The sequence below is a fragment of the Dendrobates tinctorius genome, unplaced genomic scaffold, assembly GCF_039654945.1.
Source record: "Dendrobates tinctorius isolate UK_male_01 unplaced genomic scaffold, ASM3965494v1 ptg000293l, whole genome shotgun sequence".
Lineage (NCBI taxonomy): Eukaryota > Metazoa > Chordata > Amphibia > Anura > Dendrobatidae > Dendrobates > Dendrobates tinctorius.
In genome coordinates this window covers 23,273,817-23,291,250 of record NW_027361960.1, presented here as the reverse complement: position 1 = coordinate 23,291,250, position 17,434 = coordinate 23,273,817, and the positions used below count along the sequence as shown (strand labels likewise).

The 17,434-nt window shown below is 42.0% G+C and overlaps 1 protein-coding gene across 4 annotated transcripts in view; it reads right to left on the bottom strand.

The window, feature by feature from the left end:
• Positions 1–17,434, bottom strand: part of AGPAT4 (1-acylglycerol-3-phosphate O-acyltransferase 4) — a 186,207-nt gene that overhangs the window by 44,364 nt on the left and 124,409 nt on the right. For all 4 annotated transcript variants that reach the window (XM_073560179.1, XM_073560178.1, XM_073560180.1 and 1 more), the window contains exons 4-5: positions 10,986–11,147; positions 149–302 (exon numbers count right to left, since the gene is read on the bottom strand). In XM_073560179.1, the coding sequence (XP_073416280.1) occupies positions 149–302; positions 10,986–11,147 (316 nt within the window). The remainder of the gene's footprint in view (positions 1–148; positions 303–10,985; positions 11,148–17,434) is intronic.

Below are 17,434 nucleotides of genomic sequence, written 5' to 3'. Positions count from 1 at the left end.
TTGGAAAAATCTGGCCTATTTGACCCCAGAAAATAGCAGAATTCAATTGTTAATCTGCACTGGTTGTGATTGGATGCTATGAGTAACAAAGTCAGTATTTCCTTCAGACAGATTAGATAACTAAGGCACAACCATGAGCTTTCCTTACCTACATTTCTCAAACTTTGCACAGTGACAGCGAATCCTTTAGTTCTGGGTAGTAGATGATGTTTTAGTTTGGGAAGGCCTTTGGCTTCAGCAACTTGCATACTGATTTCATGCTTTTTCTCTGTGAAACGGGTACCCTCACAGTGTATTAGAAACTGAGAACAAAAGAAACAGTAATGAAAAATCTTTAGTTCTGTGCAAACACTGTATTATTTAAAGTTAATGTTCTCTCCTTTTAATTCCCAGGTCTAAAAATCTTCCTAAGGTTTCAGAGCTCGAGTCAAATAACAGAAATCTGACTACGGTTTGAAATAAAACTGTCCCCATGGAAAGAGCTCAACTGCTTACCATTGTGATGTTATTATATTGAACCAAGGATATTTAATCCCTTTCTGACATATGACGTAATAATCCATCCATGTGCCCTGGACCTATTTGACCGGGGATGGATTATTACGTCATTTCGATCGTTCGCGTACACGGCTAGTACGCGTTCGATTGCCGCCGGGTGTCAGCTAATTCTGACAGCTGACACCTGGCACTAAGTGGCAGGAGCGGTCATGCACTGCTCTCTGCACTTTAACAATCCAAAATGCTGTGATCGAACGTGATCACAGCATTCCGGGAGCCAGCAGAGGGCAGACAGCCCCTCTGCTTTGGATCGGAGACCTTGTGGCGTGATGACATCCGAATCACCAGAGCTAGGATACTTGCTGATCATGTGCATTGCATGATCAGCAACTTTCTCTGTCAGTGCAGAGCTGACAGTTTCTACAGCATTGGGATGCTGCTGCATTCCCATGCTGTACAAGCGATAGGACTGCAAAAAATGATAATCCCATAGTGGCACAAACATTTTTTTTTAAATAATTGTAAAAATATTTAAAAAAATCAAAAATAATAAAAAATAAAGGTATTGTATCTATAAATAAATATTTGTATGAAAAAAAATATAAAACAAGCACACATATTTGGTATCGACGCGTCCGCAACAAGCCGACCCGACCTATAAAACTGTCCCACTAGTTAACCCCTTTAGTGAACACCATAAAAAAATATAAAATACAAGGCAAAAAAACCCAAAAAACAATGCTTTATCATCATACCGCCGAACAAAAAGTGGAATAAAACAAGATGAAAAAGACAGATATAAATAATAATGGTACCGTTGAAAATATCAACTTGTCCTACAAAAAAACAAGCAGCCATACAGATCCATCAGAGGAAAAAAAAAGTTATAACTCTCAGAATAAATCGATGCAAAAATAATAATTTTTTCTATAAAATAATTTTCATTGTGTAAAAGAGCCAAAATATAAAAAAAACTATATGAATGAGGTGTCACTGTGATCGTACTGACCCGAAGAATAAAGCTGCCTTAACAATTTTACCACACACAGAATGGCATAAACTACCCCCCCACAAAAGAAATTCCTGAATTGCTGGTTTTTGTTCATTATGCCCCTAAAAATCAGAATAGAAAAGTAATCAAACAATGTCATGTGCCTGAAAATGGTGCTAATAAAAACGGCAAGTTGTCCCGCAAAAAACAAGACCTCACACGTCTCTGTGGGCCAAAATATGGAAAAATTATAGGTCTCAAAATGTGATGATGCAAAAAATATTTTTTGCAATAAAAAGCGTTTTTTAGGGTATGTTTCCACGTGGCGTATTTGCTGCGAATTGGACGCTGCATACAGTCGCAACATCCAATCTGCAGCGTCCAGATGTTATAGCATAGCGGATGGCATTTTATGAAATCCCGTCTCCACTATGCGTACAAAGTCGCAGATGGCAGTCCTGCGTATACGCACATGCGGCGCGTCTTTCTAGACCGCAGCATGTCTATTTATCTTGCGGAGACGCACAGTCTCCGCAAGATAAATTGCACTGTTCTATGTATAGGATACGGTGATTCATCGAGCGTACAAAAGCCGGCAGGGTATCCGCTGCATCCAAAGCGCTTGGAATATGCCATGTGGAAACATACCCTCAGTATGTGACAGCAGCCAAACGTAAAAACCCAAAATAAATCTGGTATTACTGTAATCGCACAGACCGAAAAATAAAGTCGCCTAATCACTTATACTGCATGAGGAATGGTGTAAAAAATAAATAAAACAAATTCTTCACCTGCTGTTGATTTTTTCATTCTGTCTCCCAAAGATCGCAGTAAGGCTTGGTGCACATTTATCCTGCACTCTGAGCTGAGCGCTTACACTGGGGTTTCTGTGTAAATCTCTGAAATTCATGATTCAGGTGGAACCTTTGGCAGAAAATTCCCTATAATGAGGCAGATGGGGGCACTGTGGATGCCGTCTGACCTGTGATCTGGTGGTGTCTGTCTTTTTAGGATTGCATAAAAGTAATGTCGACGACTGTTTTGAGCACTTCTGAAAAGGACACTGCTGAACAGAGGCCAGACAGAGTCCAGAGTAACTCTGCTGCCTCATGCTGAATGGATCCCTTGGGGGGTTTCATTTGAATCACGCCACTCAGAAATTTAGATGGAAACCTCAAAGTAAGTGCTCAGGGTAGAACGCTGGATAAATGTGATCCCAAACGTTAGGTAAAATGTTCCCAATAAAATTTTCAACTCAATCCACAAAAAAAGGAAGCCCTAACTCAAGTCTGTCATCTGTTAATGAAAATATAGCGGGCTTCCACGTTACAGGTAGTACAAAGGCTCTGGAATAGCAAAATGGCTCCTCACCGGCCAAAAGAATTTCAGAAAATTCTCCACTCTCAAATCCAAATGCCCACCTGCCTTTTGAGCCCCACAGTGTACCTAAACCACATATTGCATCCACGCTAGGCTTTTCTGAAGCAATAAGAGCCTGCCTAACTTATGGGTGCATGTCTCCAGAAGCACGGACTGGACATAACGTACTGGTGACTACAGCATACTGGTCACTACAGCGTACTAGTCACTACAACCGCAGCTTGCAATTTTCGCTCGGCAACATCCATTGCTGCTTGTTTCTGGAAAATATCCATGGAGTCAAAATCATCACTATACCTGTAGACCTGTAGGGGTATGGTTTCCAAAGGGTCACTTGAGGGGGGATTCTGCTCTTCTAGCAATTAGAGGTTCTGTATATGGAGTCCGCAAACTGTTCTAGGAAAATCTGTGCTCCAGGAGGCAAATAGCGCTCCATTCCTCCTGAGTCTTTCCGTATGGCTAAGTAGTACTGTACAGCCACATACGGGATATTGCCATGTTCAATAGAAATTGTGGGGCAAATTTTGGTGTCATTTTTACCCACGTCTTGTGTGAAAATGTAAAATCTGGGTCTAAAACAAAATTTTGGTGGTAAAAATGTAGGTTTTTTTCACTGTCCAGTAGTATAAAATTCTGTGACACACTCGTTGTGTCAAAATGATCACTGCACCTCTAGATTAATTTACTGAGAAGTGTAGTTTGTAAAATGGGGTCACTTATACAGAGTTCTGCTGTTGTGGCACCTCATGCGCTCTCCCAGTGGGTCATGGTACCTGCAAACCATAACAGTAAAATCTGGCGCTCCATGCCTTCTGAGCTTTGCTCTGTGCCTGAAAAATATTTCCTGATTACAAGTAGGATATTGGCGTACTCAGGAAAAAACGGATCTCAGCTTGTTGTGGAAAAAATTTCCTATTAACGCTTAGAAAAATTAAAAAATTGGGACTAAAACAACATTTTAGTGGTAAAAATGTAATTTATTCTTTCTTCAGCACTCAGTGGTATAAAATTCTGTGAGGCAGACGTGGTGTCAATATGATCACTGCACCACTAGATGAATTAATTGGGGAGTGTAATTTGTAAAATTAGTTCACGTATAGTGAGTTTCTTTTGTTCTGATACCTCATGGACTCTGTCAATGTGACATGGCACCCTCAAACCATTCCAGCAAAATCTGAACTCCAATATGGTGCCTCTTCCCTTCTGAACTTTGCACTCTGTCTCAAAAGTAGCATTCCCCCACATATGGGGTATCGGCGTACTCAGGAGAAATTGCACAACAAATTGCATGGTGCAATTTTTCCTATTACCACTATGAAAATGCAAAATTTGGGGCCAAAATAACATTTTTGTGGGGAAAATGTGATTTTTTTTCTTTTCACGGCTCAATGTTATACACTTCTGTGAAGCACCTGAGGGTTCAATTTGCTCATGACATATCTAAATACATTTCATGAGGGGTCTAGTTTCCAAAATGTAATAACTTGTCGAGGGTTTCCACTGTTTAGGCACATCAGGGGTTCTCTAAATGGGACACGACATCCGCTAATTATTCCAGGAAATTTTACATTCAAAAAGTTAAATGATGCTCCTTCCCTTCTGAGGCCTGCCGTGTGCACAAGCAGTAGTTTTCTCCCTCATATGGGGTATCAGCGTACTCAGGAGAAATTGCACAACAAATTGTATGGTGCAATTTCTCCTGCTACCCTTATAAAAATGCATTATTTTGTGCTAAAAACATATTTGTGGGGAAAATTTGATTTTTTTTATTTTTACGGCTTAACGTTATAAACTTCTGTGAAGCACTTGAGGGTTCAATGTGCTCACCACTCATCTAGATCAGTTCCTTGAGGGATCTAGTTTCCAAAATGGTGTCACTTGTGGGGGATTTTCTCTGTTTAGGCACATCAGAGGCTCTCCAAATGCAACATGTCATACGCCAATTGTTCCAGCAAATTTTGCAGTCAAAAAGTCAATTGGTGCTCCTTCCTTGCCGAGCTCTGCCATGCGCCCAAATTGTAGTTTTATACCTCATTGGGGGTATTGGCATGATCAGGAGAAATTACACAACAAATTTTGGGGTCCATTTTTCCTGCTACCCTTGTCAAAATAAAAAATTTGGATCTGAATTAAATTTTTTGTGAAAAAAGTTAAATGTTCATTTTTTTCCACATTCCAAAAATTCCTGTGAAGCTCCTGAAGGGTTAATAAATTTCTTGAATGTGGTTTTGAGTACCTTGAGGGGTACAGTTTTAGAATGGTGTCACTGTTAGGTATCTTTAATGACATAGACCCCTAAAAGTGACTTCAAATGTGAGGTGGTCCCTAAAAAAAATGGTTTTGTAAATTTTGTTGAAAAAAATTAGAAATCACTGGTATACTTTTAACCCTTATAACTTCCTAATAAAAAAATGTTGGTTCCGAAATTGTACTGATGTAAAGTAGACATTTGGGAAATGTTACTTATTAAGTCTTTTGTGTGACATGTCTCTGTGATTTAAGGGCATGACAATTCAAAATTGTGAAATTTTCAAAATTTCACCAAATTTCAGTGTTTTTTTTCATGAATAAATGCAAGTCATATCAAAGAAATTTTACCACTATCATAAAGACAATATGTCTTGAATAAACAATCTCAGAATCACAGGGATCCATTGAAGCACTCCAGCGTTATTACCTCATAAAATGACAGTGGTCAGAATTGTCAAAATTGGCCTGCTCATTAGCATGCAAACCGCCTTCAGGGGGTAAAGGGGTAAAAACTTAAAATTAGCCTCCTCAACATGTTTCACCCAAATTTCAGCCTTCATCAGTCTCATTGCCCTGCTGAAGCCCAAGTTTGGGTGAAACATATTGGGAAAACTTGTTTATAAATAAATAGCATCTTATCCATATGGTTAAATATTATAATATCACATTAATTAGCAGTTAAGCACTTCAGGGATAATAGTTAGAGGGCTTAAGCCACTTTCTGTAATGTATTACTATTTAATATAGCGAGTGTTTTACTAAGAAATATAATACTTTGACACTGCCTTATTGAGGCCATATAGCACTGATCACCATTGTAGCAAGATACTATTTAATATACTCTTGTAATATAATGCTTAGCCAATTCTAATAACTGGTAATAGTTTATGGTACTTTAATAAATTCATGTTAGCCATTCCTACTTGAAGCAATATACAATACATATCAATATGATATTGGTAGGCAGTTTCTTAGCACTGCTCCTCTAGTGAGGACTACATTAGGAGATCATTTATGGCCAAGTGGATTTTTCATTGTGTACTAGTGTTATCTAGTGATAGTTGATACGTACAATATACCTATATTATAGATAATTAATAATATATATTCTATTAAAAGTTATGTTTGATAACAGTTAAGCTTTAATTTAAATGACTCAGTATTCCTTACCATACTATGGAGTAAGACAGCATTTTTATATACTCTTCAAAAACATACAAACTGGGTAACCTTCTCCTTATGAAATTGGCCAATACTTGTGTCTAAGATGGGGGTGTTATATTGGGGCCAGCACTGTGGATTGGGACTGATGCCAGTAATGATAAGTTTTGTAAAGTTCTGCAAATTAGGTTGGCAATATACTGTACATACAGCAGAGCATAAAAATAAAAGACATTATTAGCGAAGTTTAGTAGTCCCATTTCCTATAGTAAAGGGGTGTGACAAAATGCAACTGCAAAATGCAACTAAAACCACAAATATGAATGCAACACCTTGCGCAGCCCTATTAAATCAAAGTTTGGCTATCATACACTTTAGGTTGTGTTTGGCTGTGTAGTGCTAAAGCATGATAAGTGTGGGCCAAGAGTCATCTTGATATTTTGTTGTATTTAGAATTTTACTATGCATGACATTAATAATGAAATAAAACAATATACAGTCATGGCCCAAAGTCTTGGCACCCTTGACATTGTTCAATAAAATGAAGTATTTATTCAAGAAAATTATTGCAATCACGTTTTGTTAAACACATGGTTATTTCCTTTGTTTTATTGGAATAACACAAAGAAAAAACAGAGGAAAAATAGGTAAATTGGACATAATTTCACAAAACCCCCAAAATGGGTTGAACAAAATTGTTGGAACCCTCAACTTAATGTTTGGTTGCACACTGTGATGCTAGTCATTACTCATGGACAGACTGTGAGTCAGAGAAGTCAGATGTTCTAGGTTCAGTACCAAGAGAGCATGTAGATTAGCAAGGGAAAAGACAAAGGGGTAATTCAGGACATGATCCAAGGATCAAAATACCAGGAGATAGCGGATCAAGCAAAAGGACAAGACAAAGGGGTAGTAAGAACATGGTCTAAAGGGTCAGGCAGCAGAAGATCAGAACTCAGAACAACAGAATCAGGCAAATACTTGTCAGGAAGCTCAGACTACCTCTGGCAGGGATCAGGGGCAGACAGCTCAGTTGCTTGGGCAATTTCCAGAACAAAGAACACTTGGAGAAAGTCCTGCACCTCCCATTCACAGATTGGACAGCTGAGCTGTCAATCAAAGCACCGACAGCTCAGCACGCCCATCACAAGATTGGACAGCCAAGCTGTAAATCAAAACACTGACAAATTAGCATGACCCAGTTTCCATAGGACAGCATAACAATCACTCACTGAGCGAAAAAATCGTGACACACCCTTTGGAATAAATAATTATCAATTAATCAATCGCTTCCTATAGCCATCAACAAGATTCTTACACCAATCAACTGGCATTTTAGACCACTCTTCTTTTGCAAACTGCTCCAGGTAAGGTATTTTGCAGATTATAAGACGCACCGGATTATAAGACGCACCCCAAATTTTGAGGAGAAAAACAGGAAAAAAAACCTTTTTTTTAGTAAAATGATGGTGCCTCTTATAATCCATCTTATTGCTTACCAAGGGTGTTGGCTGTGGTGAAGCGTGGTCCCAGGGTCGCTGCTGGAGGGGGCAAGAGTGGCACGTTGCTGCAGGCCGCAGGCTGGGATGAGGGGGAATTCCAACGTGCGCCGCTGTGGTGCTCTGTGGTGCTGGGGGGCTCCACTAGCATTTTCTGAAAGCCCGAAGTCCCCTGCATATCCATTACTGGGATGCGGTGGCCTTCGGGAAAATGGCCGCCAGGGCGGCGCATGCACAGATTGAGATCTCAGCAACGAGATCTCAGGTCCCGAGATCTTGTCTCTTGAGATCTTGGGACGAGATCTCGTTGCCTAGTTCTCAATATGAGCATGAACCGTCCCCGGCGCCATCTTCCCAGAGGCCACTGCATCGCAGTAATGGATGTGTGGGGGCTCCGGGAAAATGTCAGCCATGGGCGACGCATGCTCAGATTGAAATCTCAGCAATAAGATCTCAGGTGTCGAGATATCGTCTCCCGAGATCTCGGGACGATATCTCGCTGCCGTGATCTCAATCTCAGCATGCGCCGCCCCTGGCAGCCATTTTACCGGAGGCCACCTCATCGCAGTAATGGATATTAAGGGGGCTCCGGGCTTTCACAAAATGCCAGCAGAGCTCCCCCACACCACAGAGCACAGCAGCCATTTTCATCTGCAGCCACGCACATCGGAACACCCCCTCATCCCAGCCTGCGGCCTGCAGTAGCGCGCCACTCTTGCCTCCTCCAGCAGCGACCCTGGGACCCTGCACCACCGCGGCGGGTAAGGTATATTCACATTATAAGACACACCCCCATTTTCTACCGAAATTTGGGGGAATAAGTACATCTTATAATCCAAAAAATACACTATTTCACATTTAAAGGGTGCTTTCTCCCAACAGCAATTTTAACCACTTAAGGACCAGGGGTGTTTCCATTTTTGAATTTGTGTTTTTTGCTCCTGCTCTTCCCAGAGCCATAACTTTGTTATTTTTCTGTCAATAAGGCCATGTGAGGATTTTTTTTTTGTGGTACGAGTTTTACTTTTCAACAACACCATTGGTTTTACTATATTGTGTACAGGAAAATGATCAAAAAAAATTCTGATGTGAAATTGATAAAAAAAAAGTGCAATTCCACATTCCACTAAATGCTTAAACTGACCTGCAATTATGATTCTTCAGGTCATTACGAGCTCACAAATACCAAACATGTATAGGTTCTTTTTCATTTAAGTGGTGGAAAAAAGATCCCAAATTTGTAAAAAAAAAAAAAAAAAAAAAAAAGCGCCGTTTTCCGAGACCCGTAGCTACTCCATTTTTAGGGATCTTGATCAGGTTGAGGGCTTATTTTTTTGCAAACTAGCCGACATTTTTATTGATATCATTTTGGGACAGATACGATGTTTTGATCGCCCGTATTTTATTGCCATGTTGCAGCAAAAAAAGTAATTCTGGCGTTTTGATTTTTTTCTTGTTACACCGTTTACTGATCAGATTAATTTTTTTAATATTTTGATAGATCAAGCGTTTCTGAACACGGCAATACCAATTATGTGTATTTTTTATTTATTTTTAATTGTTTTATTTTGAAAAGGGAAAAAAGGGAGTGGTTTGAACTTTTATTTTTATTTTGTATTTTTTTATATCTTTGAAAACTTTTTTTTCTACTTCTTACTTGCGTCAATAATTTCCTTAGGCCTGTTTCACACATCAGTATTTTCTGTCAGTTGTAATCCACCAAAATGGCGGAAAACGGATCCGCCTGCATACGGACATCAACGTGTGCCACCGGACCGTTTTTTTGATGGATCCGGCGAAGGAAGAAATTTAAAGGAACCGCTGTCTGGGGAGGGGAGAGAGAGAGAGACAGAGAGAGGGAGAGAGAGAGATTTAGGGTTAAATTTACTGCAAAGGCGATTCTGCTGGGCATGTGCAGTGTAAAGTGCGGATCCGGCCAGCCAGAAAAACGTTGTATTGTCCATCCAGTCTTGTCAGCGGACGCCAAAATCTTGGCGGATCCGCAAAAAAACGGATCCAACGGATGGCCATCCATCAAGATCCGCCGGTAATGCAAGTCTATGGGGAAAAAAACGGATCCACCAAGAAAAATGTCGGATCCGTTTTTTTGCAAAACGGCGGATCTTGACTGATGGACATAAACGGAAGTGTGAAACAGGCCTTAGGAAACAAAAGCTGCGATCCTCTGATCACTTACAGTATATTACATATAGCAGGGAATCAGCCCTCCTCTGTGTAACAAAAATGATCAACTGTTATGAGCGCCAACCACGGGGCGGTGCTCATAGCACTTCAGCAATGACAACTACATGTGGCTCATGCAGACCCAGAGTTGTCATGCCAACCCATCAGTGCCCCACAGTCATGTGACCGATGGGTGGAGCTAAGACGCACTTCCTGCACAGCCATGTTAAATGCCGCTTTCAGAGTTTGACAGCGGCATTTAACAGGTTAACAGTCATGGGAGGATCACGATTCTACCTGCAGCTGCTGGCCGGGGTCACACTTGCGAGAAACTCGCACGAGTCTAGCGTCTCACTGCCACCAGCACTCGGGACTGGAGTGTGTGGCTGCATGTATTTCTATGCAGCTCAGTGCTCCAGTCCGAGTACTGGCGGCAGTGCCAGGTATAAAGACATGATACTCGTGTGATTTTCTCGCAAGGGGGACCCCGGCCTTAGGGGCACCTGAAAGCTGATCAGATCTCTCATCACCAGAGCCCACACCAAAGAGGAGGAGGTGAGCCTTGACAGATATATCCATTATATGGCATTAAGTTGTTAAAATCTCTCCACAGGTGTTCAATGGGATTAAGATCCGGACTCATTGCTGGCCATTTCAGAACTCTCCAGCATTTTGTTTCCATCAGTTTTTTTGTGTTGTTCTAATACACACAAAGGAAATATACACATGTTTAACAAAATATCTCTTATTGTAATAATTTTCTGGGAGAAATACTTAATTTTTTTGGAACAATTTCAAGGGTGTAAAATCCTTTAGGCTTGACTGTACCAATTAATTATTGCCAAACTCCAAGAGAGGTACAGTATTACAAAGGCTGAACATCTATAAATCTTCAAATTGTGTGTTGTAAAATGCAAAATGGCTACAAAGGTACTTCTGAAAGTACCTAAGGTAGGACTCGATGGATGGATGGATGATCTACAAAATACTGGCCAATCGGTATTAATGTAGAATTAACTTACCCAAAAATGTTCTGGATAGTCCCTAAGATTTTGTAAACCCTTCACAACAGTTTTTCGATCCTCTTCCCATTTTCGTTTACAGAACACAATCTCTAAGAAGTACCACATCCAGCCGATAACAGGTACATATGATAGCTCCTTCTTTGCTAGCACTTTTGAGCTCTGGCAACAAGAAATACAAAATAAGTGTGTGAAATCTTCAAGATATAGGAGTCACCTACGAAAATTGTCACAAGTTTAAAAGTGATGCAAAACATGCCGAATGTTTTGGCTATTACAATATTTTATCAATGAAAGTGTCAAAAATGATTAATAAAATAATCATAAAAGTAAATTAATTTAAAAAAGTTATCAATTTATAATGCAGGACAAAGCAATGAAATACCTTGTGATAATGTACCGCACATGTCCACTGTGAACACAAATTGTTTACTTTGAGGCTTGAATATATAATAATGTAAGTTAAATTAATATACATTGTAATGCTAAATTACAGTCATTGTAACCTGCAGATTACAACAATGTGGGCTCCAGAGCTGAAATGTCAGTTCTTTGTCTCACTGCATTATAAGAGCACAAATAGGCAGGTAGGGATTGTGTATCGATACTGCTTTAGATCATAACAGAGGCAGTGAGTCAATATTAGAGGCGGTGATAGTAGCGTAACTGCCAGGGGGCAGAGAGGGCAGGTGCCCTTGGTACCTTGCTCAGAGAGGCTCACCCGAAGCTGCCACTGCCTAAAACTATATGGACATGGGCAGAGCTGCGCGGTAGAGCAGGGTGACATGATTTCCTTGCACTATCGCTTTCTGTTCTTTAGACCGTAGGTCGCTTTAAGCCTGCGGTCTACAGAACCACAGGGTAATGCAGTCGCCATGGCGCTGAAGCACGCGCAAGACGTCATAATCAAGACGTGGTGCAATGACATCCTGTGCGTGCACCAACACGATGACATCAACACTGGTGGACACATCAGGATCCTGAATTAGGTGAGGATATGATGTTTCTATTTTAATTAAAACTTGTGGTGTGACTGTGGGGTCATCATAAAGTATGGAGGCCCCTCATACAGTGGGAAGGAGGTCCTCATACATTATAGGGGCTACTGTGGGGTCATCATAAAGTATGGAGGCCCCTCATACAGTGGGAAGGAGGTCCTCATACATTATAGGGGCTACTGTGGGGTCATCATAAAGTATGGAGGCCCCTCATACAGTGGGAAGGAGGTCCTCATACATTATAGGGGCTACTGTGGGGTCATCATAAAGTATGGAGGCCTCTCATACAGTGGGAAGGAGGTCCTCATACATTATAGGGGCTACTGTGGGGACATCATAAAGTTTGGTGACCCCAATACATTGGGGATGGGAGTCCATATACATTGTGGGCCCCTTATGAAATGTTGGGGCCATTATACAGTTTGGTGACTACTACAGGGGCCATTATACAGTGTGTGGGCCATTATCTAGAGTGAGCGCTAATGTGAGAGCCATTATACAGTTTTGGGGCTAATGTGGGGGGCTTTTTTACAGTGTAAGAGCTAATGTGGGGGACAATATACAGTGTGGGGGCTACTGTAGTGCCATAAAGGGTAAGAGCTATTGTCAGAGCCATATTACAGTTTGTTGGCTGCTGTGGGTGCCGTCACATAATGTGAGGAATACTGTACGGGCCGTTATACAGTGTGAGGACTACTGTGGGGATCATCTTACTTTGTTTTGGGGGATCAGTGAGGATATCATAATGTGAATTGGGGGCTGTGTGGTTATCATACTGTGTGTTGTAGAGCTGTGGGCCAATTGTACTGTATATAGGGGAGCTGTACCCATCACACTATGTATAGAGCAGCTGTGGACCCATCATACTGTGTATAAGGGAGCTATGGGTCCACTATGCTGTGCATAGGGAACTTGTGGGGGCATTATACTATGTGTAGGAGGTACTGTTGATCCATTATACTGTGTATAGAGGAGCTGCTGGCCCATAACACTATATATAGGGGAGTTGCTCATGGGGGCATTTTCTCTTTCTAAGGGTAAAATGTGTACACTGCTTTCTAGGGCATTTGCACAGGGCATTCATATATTTTAGGAGGCAATTTTAGCATCTAGAGGGCACAGGGGAGGCATTTTACTTTGTAAGGGGCAAAGTAGTAAGCATTACTACATGGGGCAGTGAGAGGAGCACTGTTTTTGGTGCCATATAGCAGGTGCAGTAATAAGTACATACTGTATATCGTGGGTGCGGAAAGTATTCAGACCCCTTTAAAATTTTCACTCTTTGTTTCATTGCAGCCATTTGGTAAATTCAAAAAAGTTCATTTTTTTTCTCATTAATGTACACTCTGCACCTCATATAGACTGAAAAAACAGAAATGTAGAAATTTTTGCAAGTTTATTAAAAAAGGTATGTATTTCATGGATATGGTAAGCTGGGAGTCTTAGAAATGTATAACAAATATGAGACAGAAAAGCGTGTTTTAGGATGCCACATTTAGAAATCTGGTGCTGACTATTCAAGCACACGTATGATCAAGTCGCCAATTTATAAATCTATTTAAAGGGAATCTGTCACCCTTTTTTTTGGCTTCCAGCTGCCGGCATAGACATCGGGGGCTTATCTACAGCATTCTGTAATGCTGTAGATAAGCCTCCGATGTAACCTGAAAGATAAGAAAAACACGTTATATTATACTCACCGGGGTGGGCGGTCCGGTCCGGTGGGCGGTGCGGTCCGGTCCGACGCCTCCCTTCTTCATGCGATGACATCCTCTTTTCCCATCCTGTAATGGCTGCGGTGCAAGCGCTCTGCTCTGCCCTGTTGAGGGCAGAGCAGAATTCTGCAGTGCGCAGGCGCTGGACCTCTCCCGACGCCTGCGCACTGCAGGACTCTGCTCTGCCCTCAAGAGGGCAGAGCAGTGTGCTTGCGCCGCAGCCATTACAGGACGGGAGAAGAGGATGTCATCGCATGAAGAAGGGAGGCGTCAGACCGGACCGCAACGCCCATCGGACCGGACTGCCCACCCCGGTGAGTATAATATAACGTGTTTTTCTTATCTTTCAGGTTATATCGGAGGCTTATCTACGGCACTATAGAATGCTGTAGATAAGCCCCCGATGTCTACGCCGGTAGCTGCAAGCCGAAAAAAAGGGTGACAGATTCCCTTTAATCTCTATATATCTGTATGCATGGCCATATTTTAGCAAGAAACTTAATTAAAATCTATTTAATTACTAAACAATCGCTCTAGAAAAAGCACTGCAATTTTATAACATAAAAAATTACAGCCTTATAAACAGTTTTGTAATTTCCAAAGTAATTTCTTCAGTAATCTGTAACAGTTTTTTAAAGGTGTTGTTAAGCCCAAGAAAAATAGATCCAATATTTTTTTGGAATTTTATTGGTACTTAGTTCACAGGCTCAAACCTTATTGCAGCATACAACAATCCCTTCTAAAATATGGAGTAATCAATGAGCATTCATTTCCATGCTATAACCCATCTGGAATACGTAGTATCACTTGGCAGAGCAAATCAATTAGTTTTTCATCTTGCATTAGCCATGAGCAGATTTAGGTAAATATGCAAAATGTAAGGAAACCTCACAAGTAGCCAGCAGGGAAGACAGAACAAGGTTTCTTGAATATAATGCCAATACCTGTAGAAGCATTGCTACCCCTTAACCAATCTGTATTTATCTTATTTTTCTGTAAATAATTTGAGTTAACAGTGAAATCATCCACAGATTACAAATATAATTAAAGGTAACATTAAAAATGACACTAATTGTTTCCAATGTGCACCTCCTGGGATTACAATTCTACAATGTCTGCCATAACAAGAATTGGCTATGAAAGAGCAAGACACTGCTTTATTTTCGGTCCGTCTGATACAACCTATGTAGTAATGTTTGTGTCAGCGTGGGAAATAAAATAACACACAACAAATAGATCCACAACGCTAAATCCCCTTAGAAAGCATCACAGCTTGTAAACACGTTTTGTAGCCAGCCAAGAGACTTTCAATTCTTGTTTGAGGGATTTTCATCCTTTATTCCTTGGAAAATTCTTAGGGGCTGCCTTATACTCTATGGGGCTGCATTATACTCTATGGTGGCCACATTTTACTCCATGTGGGCCGCATTATACTCCATGGGGCTGCATTATGCTCCATGCGACCACATTATACACTATGGGGTGGAATTATACTCTATGGGGCAGAATTATACTCTTTTGGGTGGAATTATACTCTACTAGCTGAAGAGCCCGGCGCTGCCCGGGCATAATAACTAACTATGGTTAGTTATAATAAATTATAATGATTATATCTATATATATAAAGCTGAGTGTAGAGCCCCGCCCACTCCACATAGCCACATTCACTATAATATCCCACACAATCCCGTCAGCCAAAGCTACCGGACTACTACCCCTAATATCCCACATCGTCCTGCCAGCCAGAGCCACCGGACTACTACCCCTAATATCCCACATCACCCCGTCAGCCAGAGCCACCGGACTACCACCCCTAGTATCCCAAATCATCCCATCAGCCAGAGCCACTGGACTTCTACCCCTAATATTCCACATCATCCCGCCAGCCAGAGCTACCGGACTACTGCCCCTAATATCCCACATCGTCCTGTCAGCCAGAGCCACCGGACTACTACAACTAATATCCCACATCATCCCGTCACAGCCGCCAGACTACTACCCCTAATATCCCACATCATCCCGTCAGCCAGAGCCACTGGACTTCTACCCCTAATATCCCACATCATCCCATCAGTCAGAGCCACCAGATAACTACAACTAATATCCCACATCATCCCGTCACAGCCGCCGGACTACTACCCCTAATATCCCACATCATCCCATCTGCCAGAGCCACCAGACAACTACCACTAATATCCCACATCATCCCGTCACAGTCGTCGGACTACTACCTCTAATATCCCACATCATCCCGTCAGCCAGAGCCACCGGATTACTACCCCTAATATCCCACATCATCCCATCAGCCAGAGCCACCGGACTACTACCACTAATATCCCACATCATCCCGTCAGCCAGAGCCACCAGACTACTACCCCTAATATCCCACATCATCCTGTCAGCCTGAGGTCAGAACCAGAGTGCTTAGTGGAACGGTCCTAACTTCCATACTGGGGATCTCTTTAAGAGGCCTGGCGTCAGAACCAGAGCACTGAGTGGATTTGCCCTGACTTCCATACCAATGATCCCTTTAATAGAAGCCTGGGGTGAGAATCAGAGCGCTGAGGGATTTACCCTAACTTACATACTGGAGATCCCTTTAAGAGAGGCCTGGGGTCAGTACCAAAGCGCAGAGTGTATTTGCCCTCACTTCCATACTGGGGATTCCTTTAAGAGTGGCCTTGGGTCAGAACCAGAGCGCTGAGTGGATTTGCCCTAACTTCCATAGCGGGGATCCCTTTAAGAGAGCCTAGGGTCAGAACCAGAGTGCAGAGTGGATTTGCCCTGACTTGCATACCAATGATCCCTTTAATAGGACCCTGGGGTCAGAATCGGAGCGCTGAGTGATTTGCCCTAACTTCCATATCGGAGATCCCTTTAAGAGAGCCTGGGGTCAGTACCAGAGCATTTGAAGGCAATTGCCCTGACTTCCATACCGGGGATCCCTTTAAGAGAGGCCTGGGGTCAGTACCAAAGTGCTGGATGGATTTGCCCTGACTTCCATACCGGAGATCCTTTTAAGAAAGGCCTGGTGTCAGTACCAAAGCGCAGAGTGGATTTGCCCTAACTTCCATACCAATGATCCCTTTAAGAGACCCTGGGGTCAGAACCACAGAGCTGAGTGGAACGGTCCTAACTTCCATACCGGGGATCCATTTAAGAGAGGCCTGGGGTCAAAACCATAGCGCTGGATGGATTTGCTCTGACTTCCATACCAATGATCCCTTTAAGAGGGAAGATGTGCCTCTGGGATGGAGGATGTGTGATGGGTATATAGACACGGGAGGGGGGGATTCATTTCTGTCATGTGCTCTTTGCTCCTTTCTGGGGGCAGACAATGGCTGGGAGCTAATGTTCCCAGGGATGCTAGATTTCTCCCGCCATGTCAGTGTCTGCTGAGGTGTTGTCAAGTGGGAAAACTTGCTCATAGCAACCAATCACAGCTCATCTTCTTTTAACCTGCTCTGGTGAAATGAGAGATGCTTAGTGATTGGTTGCAAGGAAAATTGCTGCTCATAGCAACCAATCACAGCTCAGCTTCTTTTGAACAGCTCTGGTGAAATGAAAGATGCTTCATGATTGGTTGGTAATACACACACACACACATTCAGTTTTATATATAGAGATGAGGCTGCATTATACTCTATGAGAGCTGAATTATACTCTATGGGGTGGCATTATACTCTATGGAGTGGCATCACACTCTATGGGGCAGCATTGTACTTTATGGTGCTGC